General features: G+C 37.6%; 1 protein-coding gene across 15 annotated transcripts in view; it reads right to left on the bottom strand.

Annotated features, from left to right (window-relative positions):
- Positions 1–15,662, bottom strand: part of PHF21A (PHD finger protein 21A) — a 198,098-nt gene that overhangs the window by 139,537 nt on the left and 42,899 nt on the right. For all 15 annotated transcript variants that reach the window (XM_058424461.1, XM_032166148.2, XM_032166153.2 and 12 more), the window contains 2 exons: positions 13,529–13,561; positions 10,842–10,907 (listed from right to left, as the gene is read on the bottom strand). In XM_058424461.1, coding sequence (XP_058280444.1) covers positions 10,842–10,907; positions 13,529–13,561 — 99 coding nt within the window. The remainder of the gene's footprint in view (positions 1–10,841; positions 10,908–13,528; positions 13,562–15,662) is intronic.

The following is a 15,662-nucleotide window of genomic DNA, read 5'->3' as shown; positions in this document are numbered from 1 at the left end:
CCCACAGCCAATATCATACTGAATGGGCAAAAACTGGAAGCATTCCCTTTGAAAACTGGCACAAGACAGGGATGCCCTCTCTCACCGCTCCTATTCAATATAGTGCTGGAAGTTCTGGCCAGGGCAATCAGGCAGGAGAAGGAAATAAAGGGTATTCAATTAGGAAAAGAGGAAGTCAAATTGTCCCTGTTTGCAGATGATATGATTGTATATCTAGAAAACCCCATTGTCTCAGCCCAAAATCTCCTTAAGCTGATAAGCAACTTCAGCAAAGTCTCAGGATACAAAATCAATGTACAAAAATCACAAGCATTCTTGTACACCAATAATAGACAAACAGAGAGCCAATCATGAGTGAACTCCCATTCACAATTGCTTCAAAGAGAATAAAATACCTAGGAATCCAACTTACAAGAGATGTGAAGGACCTCTTCAAGGAGAACTACAAACCACTGCTCAATGAAATAAAAGAGGATACAAACAAATGGAAGAACATTCCATGCTCATGGGTTGGAAGAATCAATATCGTGAAAATGGCCATACTGCCCAAGGTAATTTATAGATTCAATGCCATCCCCATCAAGCTACCAATTACTTTCTTCACAGAATTGGAAAAAACTACTTTAAAGTTCATATGGAATCAAAAAAGAGCCTGCATTGCCAAGTCAATCCTAAGCCAAAAGAACAAAGCTGGAGGCATCACGCTACCTGAGTTCAAACTATACTACAAGGCTACAGTAACCAAAACAGCATGGTACTGGTACCACAACAGAGACATAGATCAATGGATCAGAACAGAGCCCTCAGAAATAATACCGCATATCTACAACTATCTGATCTTTGACAAACCTGACAAAAACAAGCAACGGGGAAAGGATTCCCTATTTAATAAATGGTGCTGGGAAAACTGGATAGCCATATGTAGAAAGCTGAAACTGGATTCCTTCCTTACACCTTATACAAAAATTAATTCAAGATGGATTAAAGACTTACATGTTAGGCCTAAAACCATAAAAACTCTAGAAGAAAACCTAGGCAATACAATTTGCTTTTTTAACTTTCTATTCATCTTTCCATTCAGTTAAGCACCTCATTCTTTTTTAACAGCTACATGTTATTCCATAATATGCATATATAGCTAATGTATTCTCTACTAATGCACCTTATATACTACTTACTTATGTATTACTTACTAATGCACCTTGACTCAATCACATTTGTTTTCCAATTTTCTTTTGTGGTGATTTCTGTACTATGTTGTCCTGTAAGTGGGTCTGCCGGAAGAAAGGTGTAAGGTGACCCTAGGTTTGCACTATGCAAAGAAGACAGGTAAAAACATCCCAGGTTGAAGAAACGACACAGCATAACAAGTATCTGAAAAGTCTAGAGGGTAAGGTATGTATGAGTTCAATGGGGCGGCGGGCATGGGAGAGAAAACGAAGGGTTTTCTGAGGTAAGTGATGTGGCAACATTGCAGAAGAGACTTGTTTCTAGATTATGAAGTTTGCAAACTGGTGGCCCCAGACTCATTTACTAGTTTACACAGCTTCACTTAATAAAAACTGTCCTTTTCTGAAACTAAGATAAAGTTGCTCTAAATTGGAATAGAGTTAATAATGGCACTGACCTCTCCTAAAACACTGAAGTAGGAAATAATAATAAGAATATTCCACCCCCAACAAAAAAAAAAAACTGAATTGAACCATTTAAATGGGAATTTTCTTTTGATGGTGAACCCTTGGTAGGGACATCCTTGGCCACCTTACCAGCTTTCTGAGGGCATAATGAATTAATAACATTCAAAAACACTTGCTGCTCATCTACCATTCTAGACTTGGGGGTACAAACATGAGCAAGACACAGTCCTTGCCTGTGAGGATCTTACAAATAATTACAATACAACTTGATGAGTGCAAATAAGTACCACAATGAGTGCCAAATAAAGTAGGCACAAGTACCAAGTACCATGAGTACACAGAAGAGGAGTGTCTAACTCTGCTCGGAAGGTAGAAAGAAGTCAAGAAAAGCTTATAGAAGACCTTGCTTAAGCTGAGTCTTCAAAGGATACGTAGGAATTAACCAGGTAAAAAGGTAAGAAAATTCCAGGTGTAGAGAAGAGGATGTGTGAAGAAGGCACAGTCTTGAGAGAGCCCAGGGAGTAAAGGCGACAGCAGGGAATTTATGGGGTATGTATGAGAATGAGTTGTTAAAGGTATCAATGCTAATGAGCTTGAATGCCTTGTAGGTCATAACCAGTCACATGGAAGTAACACTGCAAGATTTTCATTCTCTGCATCCTCCATGGGCCTAGTATCATGCCTTTCACCAGAGTAAACTCTCAATAAATATATGTGGAATAAAACAGATGAATCAGACTCTGAATGATAAAGAAGTCTGAAAAGCACAGATCCTAGAGAAAAGGGAATAAATAGGGGGAATGGATTTTTTGAAGGCATATATATATATATACACATTATTTGGAAGCACATGATATAGTAGAGAGGTGGTGTCAGTTACATTGGCTCCTAAAAAGCATTCGTTATTCACACTGCCTATCACTCAAAAATTAACGTTCTCCAAAGAGTGGAAGAGTCCCTAAACATTCTGAAATACAGATATGTTCTATGCAAAAGAAAAAAAAAAAGACAGATAGCACAAGCTTGAAAAGCATTCCACAAACTTGGCCTTTGATTTGATTTCCATAGCTTGAAGCAACTGCTCTCAGCTGAGCAATAGATGAGCAAAGCGGAAAAAAAAAAATACAGTAGATTCCAGTCAGTAGATTCTAGTAGCCCAGTGTCAAGATATATAACACCTGATGAGAAGGGCTAAGAAATTCAATTTGAATTTTAAAAGTCATTCCATTTGCCAGTACCAAAAATAAGTTATTAGGATAAACTCACAAGAAGATTGCTCTGCCTTAACTTAGCAAACTGATGCATCTGGTACAAGTCACCAACTGACTTGATTTCCTCTGCCATACCCAGGTAAAATGCCTTATAATAATGTGGCACGTTATTAAAGTATAAGTTACTCAATCAAGCATCTCTTTCTCAAAGAGATAGTCAAATCTTTGACCACTTAGGTACAACTAGCAGCAACAGACACAATCACACTCCAAGAAGACAGGTAAAAAGGAGAGCAGATAATACAGCACTGGGAACCACAGTCACACTACATATATACAACCTCTCAATCTTCAGAACTTTCATACTTGTAGCCAGTTATTTCTGAGCCTTTCCTTCATCTCATCTTGGCTGAATATAAGCCAATAGGATTTCACCAGGAGAAATTTGAAATATGACATTTCCTGTATTTGATGAAAACGAGGAGCTGATGTCCTTTGATGTACACAAGTGGCAGTAAACTCAACAAACAATTGGACCAATGGCTTCACATAAATATTACACAGGAGGGATGAACTAGACTAAATCTTAGGAAATTCCTAAGCTCTGGATAAAGTCAGGTTTCCATCACAATGAAAAGATTTCTAAGACAACAATTTTAAATTCCAATGTGATGTGCCAATCACACTAGTTTGGCTGTGAACCACGGAGGGTAACATTTTATGGTAACTGGTATTAGAGGCTGGATATAGTCATGTATCAGGTAACCAACACAAGGACCATAGGATCTAACTTACTTATTTGACTCCAAGGTAATGAGGCCTAAAGGCAATGTGATTATTTTGCCTAATGTCCTACTTCAAAAAATATTTGATAGATAAAAGCTCTACAGAGTTACTAAATAAAACTGAATGAAGAGTACAGCAATCTGGATTCTAGTATTGAATCTGATACTGATAAATTATATAATAATGGTTAAGTCACAAAGTCCACGTCTCAGTTTATGTATCACAATGACGCACTTGTGATTGAGTTAAATGTGAAATGTTCTAAGCTTCTTAGAAAAGTAGTACTTTACACGTAAGATGAAAGTGTTACATATGAGATGAAGTTAACCACCATGACTACAGCCAACAATTTCCTTTTAAACAGAACTCACCTACAAAAGAACTCCATGCACTCAATGCATACATGTGCATTAACTCGTCAATGCATAATCCAAACATTCCACAAATATGGAAAAAGACATATTAAGTTATTCAATAATGAAAATCTATCAACGAGTCTATTACAGAGTCAGGAATAGAATCAAACTTCTGGTTCTCCCATCCCTACCCAGTCCTTTGTTTCAGTTACCTAATTAGCTTAAATTATGTTGTCCTATAGATCAGAAACATAACTAGTTATAGGAGGGAGAGAAACTTCTTTCCCAAAAGCTTCAGAATCTTGTATTAAAATATATTCAAATTTAAAATTGAGAATGATTCCATAAATGGCAAGATGAACTTACTAAACCCAGAAAAGTATTTCATCTAATATTATGTTGAAGAGACCTGTAAGAAATGGTGACTATAATTTTTTTTTTTTTGAGACGAGTCTCGCTCTGTTGCCCAGGCCGGAGTGCAGTGGCACCATCTTGGCTCCCTGCAGCCTCTGCCTCCAGGGTTCAAGCAATTCTCCTGCCTCAGCCTCCTAAGCAGCTGGGACTACAGGTGCCCGCCATCACACCCAGCTAATGTTTGTATTTTTAGTAGAGACGGGGTTTCACCATGTTGGCCAGGCTGGTCTTGAACTCCTGACCTCAGGTGATCTGCCTACCTCGGCCTCCCAAAATGCTGGGATTACAGCCGTGAGCCACCGCACCCAGCCTGGGGACTATAATTTTTAAACAGAGTCAGAGAAGGAAACTTGTAGAAAAGATCAAAGACTACAGAAGGGTCTACCTCTCTAAAAAGGAGTAAAAAGAAATAGAAGAGGGTGTGAAAGAATAACAAAATTTAAAACCAAAAGATAATTCTATGGAATATTACAATAGATTTGTGCCGTGGACAAATGGCAAATTCTTTGAAAAATATACTTCCTGATAAGCATCAAATACATATCAATACATCTTCCAAATTAGCAGAGTGCTTTTTTCCCCTGTGACAGGGTATCTCCTGGGGAAAATCACTTATTATCAATATGTGCTATCAATGTGATATAACCTTTTCTGGGGGTTATTTGGAGATACATGGCTAAAAAATTTTTTTTTGATGTAGCAAAGGTTTTTTTTTATACCTTTAGACTAAGTGCGGTCGATGAATTATTGTTTTCAATTTCCATATCCTCTCTGTTTTAAAATTATACATTCACACCCTTTGTCATATAACTTTGCAAGGCTTGGCCATGTGGCTTCTTTTGGCTAATGAGATGTTAACAAACCTGATGCCAGCAGAGTCTTAAAATGTATTTTAGTAGTTTGGCCTGCTTCTTGTGCTCTTAGGTAAACTACAAAATGAATACGCCCCAGGTAGCTGCTGTCCCTTCATGCAAGGCCTCAGAATAAACACATTTAGAGTAGACCTAATCAAACCTGCAGCCTGAAGGCAAGTTCAGCCAGCCCACAAACTGAAGCAGAGGTGCCTGGCCAAGTACAGCCTAGATCAGGAGAACCCCAGATGACCTACAGACCCAGTGTGAAAATAAACACTCAGGTAAAATGCCCTATAATAATATGGCACATTACTAAAGTGTAAGTTACTTCATCAAGCTTATTTTTCTTAAAGAGATAATCAAATCTTCGACCAGTTATGTAAGTACTGGCAGTGTTGAAAGCCACTCAATAAAACACTAGTTTCTGATGCAGAATTGTTAGGGTAACAGGTGACCAACACATCCAGTCATCACACATCTAGGAATTTCTCCTAAGACAATCAGAGAGAAACATGCATTCACATAGAAGGGTATATCTATCAAAGCAATATTGATAATAGCAAAAAAAACTGGAAACACCCTATCATCAAGAGAAGAATAGTTTTAAAAAATCATGATATAGCCAATTACACTAATATTTAAAGCTGTTAAAAATCATGTTCTCAAAGAACACTCAAAAATCTAAGAAGATTTTCATAACAACTTAGGTTTAAAAACCATAAAAAGCAAGACACACCGTTCTTTAAAAAAATTACAATATAAGCAGAGCAAAAGATCGAGTGGATAAAATAATTCATTTAAAGAATATAAGTGCGCCTTCTGTGTTAATATTCTATGTTAAATATTATACTAAATATTATACTAGGAATAAAAAAGCAAATAAAACAAACATGTTCCCTGCCTTCCTGAAACTAACAATCTAATGAGGAAGACAGATATTTAAAAATTAGTAATCCTACAGATACAGATATGCTACTGTAATAGAAAATGCTAATTATTCCCAGTATTTATTTCCCAATTCTTACTCAGTAATAGTCCTTAAATTTTATCTGACCATGACTACCAGCAATAAACTACCTACATTTTCCAGACTTTCTTGCTCCTAGCGGGGGCCATATGACTAAGTTCAGGCCCATGGGATCTAACTGGAAGTGGTGCATGCAACTTCTAGTAAACATCCTTAAAAAATAAAAAAGGGCTTGCTCTTTGTTGCTTCTCCCCCTTCTTACCAGATGGAGCAGCTATTTTGGACTATGATGTGAAAGCTGCATGCTGAGAATGGCAGAGCAACAGAATAGGAGGAACCTGGGTTCCCTAACACCGTGGAACCACTCTCCGCAGCCCTAGCCCTAGGGGGACCTACAGAACTTTTAGATGAGAGAGAAATTAAGTTTTCTCTGTTTACATCACTTTCATTTTGGGTTTTCAGTCATTCACAACTGAATGTCTAAATGGAATAACTATGAAGGAAAAGTATGGTTCAATGAGAGATAATAATAGAAACAGCTGATTTTGACTAGAGGAAGGAGTGTCAGGGATAGCTCCTCTGAGGAAGTGACATTCAAGCTATGACATGAAACCTCACCAGGAGGCCACCAGGTAAAGGGAGATAAGGCAGCAAACTGCTCAGGCTGGGGAAACCAAAGCTGCAACCACGATAGCTTAACCCTGAAGCACCACAGTAACAAGCAACACACTTTGGGATATTAAGATTGCCTCTACAAGAAAGCAAAATGAAAGCAGAGAACTAGAGCAACTAAGTGCTTTGGCTCCATATCAGAATATCTCCATAAAAGACCACATATGCCTATCAAAAAATCAGGGTGTGGGGAGTAAGAATGAGAGTGAATCCTGTTAAAGAAATTAATAGTTGCTTCCACACTTGAGCATTACATCACGCCTGTAATCCCAGCACTTTGGGAGGCCGAGGCGGGTGGATCATAAGGTCAGGAGATCTAGACCATCCTGGCTAACACGGTGAAACCCCATCTCTACTAAAAATACAAAAAATTGGCCAGGCGTGGTGGCGGGCACCTGTAGTCCCAGCTACTTGGGAGGCTGAGGTGGAAGAATGGCATGAACCCGGGAGGCGGAGCTTGCAGCGAGCCAAGACGGCACCACTAAACTCCAGCCTGGGCAACAGAGCGAGACCCCATCTCAAAAAAAAAAAAAAAAAAAGTTGGATTCTCCGATTAGAGTGGTTCATATATTTAATACCATGAGAAGAATGTCATTAGATTTTTAAATGTGAACTATGCCTGAAACAGACAAGAGCTTGATGTTAAAAAAAATTTTTAAATCATATTTCTTGTCTATTTCTGATTCTAAAAGTGAAACATATTTATTGTGGAGCATTTAGAAAATATACATAAGAGTATACAGAAAAAATAAACCACCTGTAAACTTAACCACCTTCCAATATTTTATACTGACACTGTTTTTGCATACATTTACACACCCACATACATAGATACACAAAATAAACATAAAAATGGGACTGTAATGCACATAAAGTTGTGTATACTCTCTCACTTATTATTTCAGAGCACATTCCTGTATCATTAAAATACTTTCCAAAACCATGATCTTAATGGCTATATAACATATAATTTATTTAGCCAATCAAGTCAGGGATTTTCTGAGTTAAAACTGTCAGCCACAAATTGAAGCCCTGCAGGTCAAGAGGCTGACTTTGAAATCTGCCACAGTTTCTTTCAGAAATCTCAAGTTACAGTTTAAAAGCACTAGAACCTTCCAAGCAAGAATTCAGTGAAATTCACTGAGTTTTAGACATGAAGGATGCTCACTAAAGGCTCTATTTTCCCAAATGGAGCATACGATTACATAGTTTTAAGGGAGAAACTGAGTAAGTATCAAAGATTGAAGTGGCAACAGTGAATAAGAACTAGTGTCCACTGCAAGAAATAGTGACTATCTGCAATGGTTTTGTCAGACGCAAAAAAAAAAAAAAGTTGTCAGATGCAACTTTTTTTAATAAAACAAAAGAAGAGAATATATGAGTCCATTATTTGTATAATTAAAGTTTTCTAATAAATATTGAAAAAATGATTACAGAAAAATGCACAAAGAAAAAGAATGGAAGCAAATATGACAAAGGGTTAAGTGTGAAATATGCCATTATTCTTCAAACTTTTCTGTATTTTAAATTCTTCTAACAAAAAATAAATGTTAACTTAAAATATTAGTCATATGGATAAGGTAATTCAGATTTTAGTTATTAAAGTGGAAGGAAAATTGGTTAGGTTCTGCCAGAGGATAAGTGGCTCTTTTGAGGGGGGAAAAAAAAAAGGCATACAGCATTAGGAAACTGTTCTAAAATAAAACTATTTTATTTTTTTGAGACAGAGTCTTGCTCTGTCACCCAGGCTGGAGTGCAGTGGCATGGTCTTGGTTCACTGCAACCTCTACCTCCTGGGTTCAAGCAATTCTCCTGCCTCAGCCTCCCAAGTAGCTGGGACTACTGGCATGTGCCACTACACCCGGTTAATTTTTGTATTTTTAGTAGAGACGGGGTTTTGCCACGTTGGCCAGGCTAGTCTCGAACCCCTGACCTCAGGTGACCCGCCCACCTTGGCCTCCCAAAGTGCTGGGATTACAGGCGTGAGCCACCGCGCCTGGCCAATAAAACTATTCTAAACTAAATTTAGAGTAATATCACACGTTGAAAATAAGTCTGAGGAGGGATGAGCTTTTGAACTTTACAGCTGTGCTTCCTTCAAGTATTAGCCTACCTAAAAATGATATTTTTCTGTTCCATCAAGAAGGTTGTTTTAACAGTTAAGGAAATATAAAAATTGCAGGACTGGATTTCAGTTTCTAACTCTAGTTTTGTTTACTTTGTATACCTAAAGTTTTCCTGATGTTATACATTTTTTAAAATTCCAGTTTCTGAAATGCAAACTTAGTTCAGAGAACAATTAGAGCTTGCCACTTGATGAAATGTCTTAACATAGATAGTTGCAATTTTCTATTCAGTAAGGTCCCTAACAGAAAAAAGATTAAAGAATAAAAAGTTACAGAATAAACCAAATCTATGTTAGTTCTCACAAACAAAAATTTCGAGTAGATGTAAATTTCTAAAAATTGTCCCACTTTCCCCAAATGTAGTCTTAAGTTATCTTAACTTTGCAAAAGCATCCCCCAACCCCTACTCCACTAATCAGTTCTCACCTTCTTTCCCTGCTGCAACACGTGAATTTTTCAGCAAATGTGACTCACTCATTGGCGTCTTGTCAAACTAACCCTGAAACTATAAGGAGGCTCAGCACTAACAGAATTCTAAAGCTAGAACACTTTCACTAACACACATCATGTTGACTTTAGAGAACTGAATCACATTCAGAGCCAAATACATACTAACCAACTCTGTTTATATTTTTTCTTACAAATTGTTCTCCACCATCCCACCTCCTCCCAATTTTAGTTTGGCAATTCCCTAATCTAAAATACCTCCTGTCTGTGGAGAAGACAAGATGGGGACGCATAAGAATAGGAGGGAAGAATATAAAGCAGTTGTTCACTCAGCTTGGAAGATGATTCTATTCTGAAACATTAATGATTCATATCTCTTCCACATAATTCTCAAAGTTTATTTCTCCCCTCAGTTAAATGAAAACACAATAAAAAATCTCCAGAAATAAATTATTCTCATTGTTATTATTTCACTAAATAACATTAAATAACAACATAAAAATCAGTTGTTGAGAACTATATAGTCAAAAATCTTCCATAAAATGTCACTGGCATGAAGTATCAACTGCAAATCACCTTATTCTTTTGATTAATACATTCACCTACTCCAAGACAGAAAACCACTCTTTCTAACCAGAGGGAGAGTGGTGGGGAAGAAACAAGAAAACAAATGCTTTGTGGGATTACCATAAACATTTACTTATAGCTCTATCAATTGCCACACTCCACCTGGTGGCAGGCACTGCCTCAACTGGTAAAGTGGAGGTCATCATACAAAAAATTCCAAAGAATATTTTCCAGGTGTCCTTGGGAAAAAGCAAGATGTTCTTCTCCTGTCCTATATAGAATAAGCCTAATAAGGTTTCACCGAAGTTTTTTCACGTAATAGTAGGTCAATATCTAATAGAGATTAACATAAAGGCATGACCATACTTAGAATGGGAGACCTACATTTAGAGCAATCTACTTACAAGATTCTCTTCACAGTAAGTTTAATGTCAGCTCAAGGCTTTAAGACAGGTAACAAGGTACACGCAGCACCTACAAGATTCTCTATCACCTATTCTCACTAACTGCCTTTACCCCATCCCCTATGGGTAAACTATAGAGTTTAATTAACACAGTTAACGGCAGCCTGCCACATTGCTTTTAGGTATTTGCCAGTAACATATACCCATGGGATACTCTAGAGACTGATTTCAACCAAAAATAAAAATAGATAAACAGAGCTCAAACAAAATTAAAACCAAGTCTGGCTGCCCACACTTATTTTCACACATGAGGAAAAATAGCAGTTCTCTTAGAAGCCTGGAGCAGACATATCTTTAGAACACAACGTTAAAAATATGCCCCCCTCCCCTTTTCCCCTACCTGTTTCTCACTCAAAGCTGTGATTTTGGCTTGGAGTTCATGAAGCTGTTTCTTTAAGTCAGCATTCTGATTGGAAAGAAAAAATATCTGTGAGAAAGATATTTCATTTGTTAACAGAATAGTAGCAGGAAGACTATGCATACTGTATTACAAATGATGAAGCAACCCGAAGCATTTAGCCAATCAAATCTGTCATGCATTACACTGTGGCCATAATATCATCACCTAATGCACAGATCCTAAATATAGGCTCCTCGCACCAAAACAGGAGCAGCTCCTCTGCACTTGTTTTAAATTACATGAAGTTTTACATTTGAGCATCTTGTACGGTAAGAGTACCTGTCCACTAAAATATTCTTCTTCTTTATAGAAAGTATCCATTGACAGAAAACCCAAAGCTCCACTAATCACACAAAAGTAGGAAGATGGAGGTTATAAGTATGCACACACTACATGCTTTACAGCATTATCAACAAAGATAAGAGGTTTTTCTCCACTTGCCCTCTCCCTTATTTAGCAAAGTACATTTGTTATTTTAGCCTAGATCTGAAAAGCTGTCAGTACTGCAACTGCCTTAACACTACATCATTCAAATTAACACACTGACTACCAGGGCATTTTCTCAGTTCTAAAATTCTAGGAATCAAAAAAAGAATACTATTTTAGATGAGATACACAGAGCATGATTGCCTTTTACTAAAGTAGGCAAAAAATTCCAAAATTAAAGTTTTCAAATGCTTAATGTAGCAGGACAGCCTACTAGCAGACTGAACACCACCCTAATGAGAGACTGCTTTTACTTGATTTGTCTCACATACAATTCTTTCAATTTACCCTGCTTGGTCTTCTGTCAGGGTGAGGGAACACATCCTCCCCGTCTATTGAATTTGGTTTACTCCATGTGGACTTTTTTATTAGTGTATTTGACATAAGGCTTCTCCAATGAGATCACCCACACCTGCTGTCCAACAAGTTACTGCCCTGCCCACCTCAGATTCTTCAGGTTAAGACAATTCTGTTACATGATCACCAACTATAACAGAAATGATAGTTTCTAGTAACATTTCACAGTTGCTGATAGTTTACCACATTAAATAGGAGAGGACTTGTTAATCTAAAGTCTACCACCTCTTGGCTCCCTAAATCCAATTTTTATTCATTTATTTATTTTGAGATGCAGTCTCGCTCTGTCGCCCAGGCTGGAGTGCAGTGACAAGATCTTGGCTCACTGCAACCTCTGCCTCCCAGGTTCAAGTGATTCTCCTGCCTCAGCCTCCTGAGTAGCTGGCTTTACAGGCACCCATCACCATGCCTGGCTAATTTTTGTATCTAAATCCAATTTAAATTGTGAATATACCAAAAAACTGAAGAAAAAAAAGGAGAAGTTTCTCACGGAAGTGGGATCATTCAACAGGAGTAAGTATGGGCCACCAATGCCAGCTCTCAGAGTCAAAACACAATAGTTAGACCTGAGTTCTCGATTCGTAGAGATAAGTGTTATTTTTTTTACTTCCAAAAATCAATGTGCCTCAGTACCATTCTTCAATCAAAAACTTGATTTTACTTTACAGTGAAGCCTGTATAGACTGTTTATCAACCCAGATATAAATATAGATATAGACGTAGATATAGATATAGATAGATATACTTTGATATTTGATAAACACTCTCCATACTTATGACCTAGTATCTAATGGTTACAAGAGAGACACTGCCCAATAATAAATACAATTATCAGAAGACAAGGTAAGTTTTTAGGAAAACATCTCTTCAGAAATAGAGAATAAAATGCCTAAGTGAAAAATGCCTATGAGAATTTAAAGAAAAGTTAACATTCTCTGTTAACTTTTCTGTTAGAAAGTAACATAAGGTACTTTTTAACCCTCCTTTAAGGGTTCTTTCAAAAATAAAATTTTCTAAAATGCTTCTTTTAAAAATTACTCTAGGCCAGGCGCAGTGGCTCACGCTTGTAATCCCAGCACTTTGGGAGGCCGAGGCAGGCGGATCACAAGGTCAGGAGATCGAGACCACGGTGAAACCCCGTCTCTACTAAAAATACAAAAAATTAGCCGGGCGTGGTGGCGGGCGCCTGTAGTCCCAGCTACTCGGAGAGGCTGAGGCAGGAGAATGGCGTGAACCCGGGAGGCGGAGCTTGCAGTGAGCCGAGATTGCGCCACCGCACTCCAGCCTGGGCGACAGAGCGAGACTCCGTCTCCAAAAAAAAAAAAATACTCTAAAATTCTTACCCTGAACATAGAGAATTCAGTACTATTCAAATGTTCTATAATATAAACTCCAAGTAAATAAAAATGGTTTGGGGTCTCTTTTCATAATATTGGGATGACAGAAAGCCTCTAAAAACTCTGATTTTGAATAAGTGGGTTTATGGAAATGAATTTAAGCTATATGACAAGTATTAACTCAATATTTTTCTCCAAAATACTCAAACCAATTAATATAAAACCAAAATAATAGTAACAAAGATGAAATAATAGCTATATTAAAATAGAATGACTGAATATTTCTAAACCCTTATAACCAGAAGATCCATGTATTAAAAATAATTGCCATTAGAAATGAAATAATTCTTAAAAGTTAAGTACCATCTATATTTAAGTATTTTATGGTGATTTTATTTTAAATTATTTTTAACTTTAACAATTAAATGAATAACAATAGTAGTTTACCTGTGGATCCTGCTTCATTTGAGCAACCAGTTTCTGGTAATAAAGAGAGAAAAAGAGCCATCAGTCTTACATATTAACTCCCTACAGCTAATCAGGTTTGGATAAAAAAATATAGGATTTTAAGTTAACACAAAAAAAAGAGCAACACCACAATCAGAACAGACTAAAACCTTCTGTGATCCATGTAATAGGCTCAGGAGACACTTCCTTTAATAAAAAAAATCAAACCACCACTTTATATTTGAAATGAAAAAGTGCCTGATTTTTAAATCTGGACAGAGATGGGTGACAGTGGCTTCCGAAGGGAATTTAAACAAGCTGGATGCTCCAAAAGCCAAACATCCCTTTCAAATGTTGTCAATGTCTAGAGTCCCAAACAAGGCCTGGAAAGAAGCTGGCCCCACACAAAACCAGCCTGTTTATATACAGAGCAAAGTACAGATTTGGCAGGTCTATTGGTTTGGTTCTTACCACAGAAGGAGCTTAGTGTCCCATGTGACTTTGCCACTGTCTTCTCTCAAGGAGTTGGGTGCAGGGGAGGATAAGTTCAGTGGGGCAGTGATGCTCAGTTTTTGAGAATAAGGAAGCGCAGGAACAATACAAAACTCTATCTAACTCGATTCCTCTGGGAAAGAGAGTGCTACCCAATACTGAATGGAAAAGATCTTTACTAGGGAAAACAGAAGCCCAAACAAATGGAAAGGAAAGAGGAAAGGAAAGGAAAGGAAGGGAAGAAAAATGAATGTCTTTTGATCTAACCCAACTTCTAAAAACATCGCTGCCCAAAGTTAACAATAACCATAGACAGAAGAATATGAAGGATAAAAGAGCATCAGAAGTCCTAAAGTATCTGGGAATAAGCTATTACCCAAGTCAATGTTTCATGTAATGGAAAAATTTGTCACTCTCTTTTGGTGACAAGGCACTTTTAAATTGTTTAGTTGTAAGATAAAACCTTTCTAAAATATACTATATATTTATCTAACTACTACTTTTTTTTTGAGGGTCTTGCTCTGTCACCTAGGCTGGAGTACAGTGGTGTGATCATGGCTTGCTGCAGCCTTAACCTCCTGGGCTGAAGCGATCCTTCCACCTCAGCCTCCCGAGTGGCTAGAACCCCAGGTGCACACCAGCACACCTGGTTAATTTTTTAATTCTTTGTAGAGACAGGGTCTTGTTATGTTGCCCAGGCTGGTCTTGAACTCCTAGGCTCAAGGAATCCTCCCGCCTCAGCCTCCCAAAGTGCTGAGATTAAGGTGTGAGCCACCTGCCCTAACTTCTTAAAAAGAAGAAAAAAAATTTAAAAATCAAGCTTTTATTGATACTTAGAGGAAAGATTATATTAATATACTAAACTATAAACAATAGGCTCCTTACAAAAAAAGGTCCCAAACTACGTTTTAAAGTTCTTAAATCCACATTGTAGTTTTCCAGTCCACTCCTTAACGTCAAGTAGTCAGCCAGCACATTTTCCTACTATTCTTTATTTGTTTTTTTGTTTTTTAAAGATGGGGTCTTATTCTGTCACCCAGGCTGGAGTGCAGTGGCACAATCATAGCTCACTGCAGCCTCCAACTCCTGGGCTTCAGCAATCTTCCCACCTTAGCCTCCTAAGTAGTTGGGACTACAGGTGCACACCACCATATCCAGCTTTTTTTTTTTTTTAATATTTTTAAGAGATGAGGTCTCGCTATGTTATCCAGGCTGATCTCGAAATCCTGACCTCAAGCAATCCTCCCACCTCAGCCTCCAGAGTTGCTGAGATTACAGGCGTAAGCCACCATGCCCAGCTCTTGCTACTATTCTAACAACCCTGAAACCCAGCTGAAATTTGCTGTTTCAGACCTGCTGTGTGTTACACTCACTGGACTAATTTAAAAAGATGAGTGAATAGGTTGTAATAATCTAAGAAATCTTCCTTTAGTAAAATGTATAATCTTTGGTGTATCACTTCAGACATTTATTCTAATTGATCAAAAGTCTTTCTCCCTGATGCTAAGACACATTTTTGATAACTGAAGTTGCCAACCATGGGACCTCCAAATACACAAGGTATGTGTCACTATATGTCTTCATATTTAATGGTAGTAGCTCTTCTATATCCTAGTCTTCACCTACAAAATAGAAACAATAC

This window comes from Hylobates moloch, unplaced genomic scaffold (genome assembly GCF_009828535.3).
Source record: "Hylobates moloch isolate HMO894 unplaced genomic scaffold, HMol_V3 SCAFFOLD_11, whole genome shotgun sequence".
NCBI lineage: Eukaryota > Metazoa > Chordata > Mammalia > Primates > Hylobatidae > Hylobates > Hylobates moloch.
Note: the sequence above shows the minus strand (reverse complement) of the source record. Positions and strands in the feature narration are given on the sequence as shown.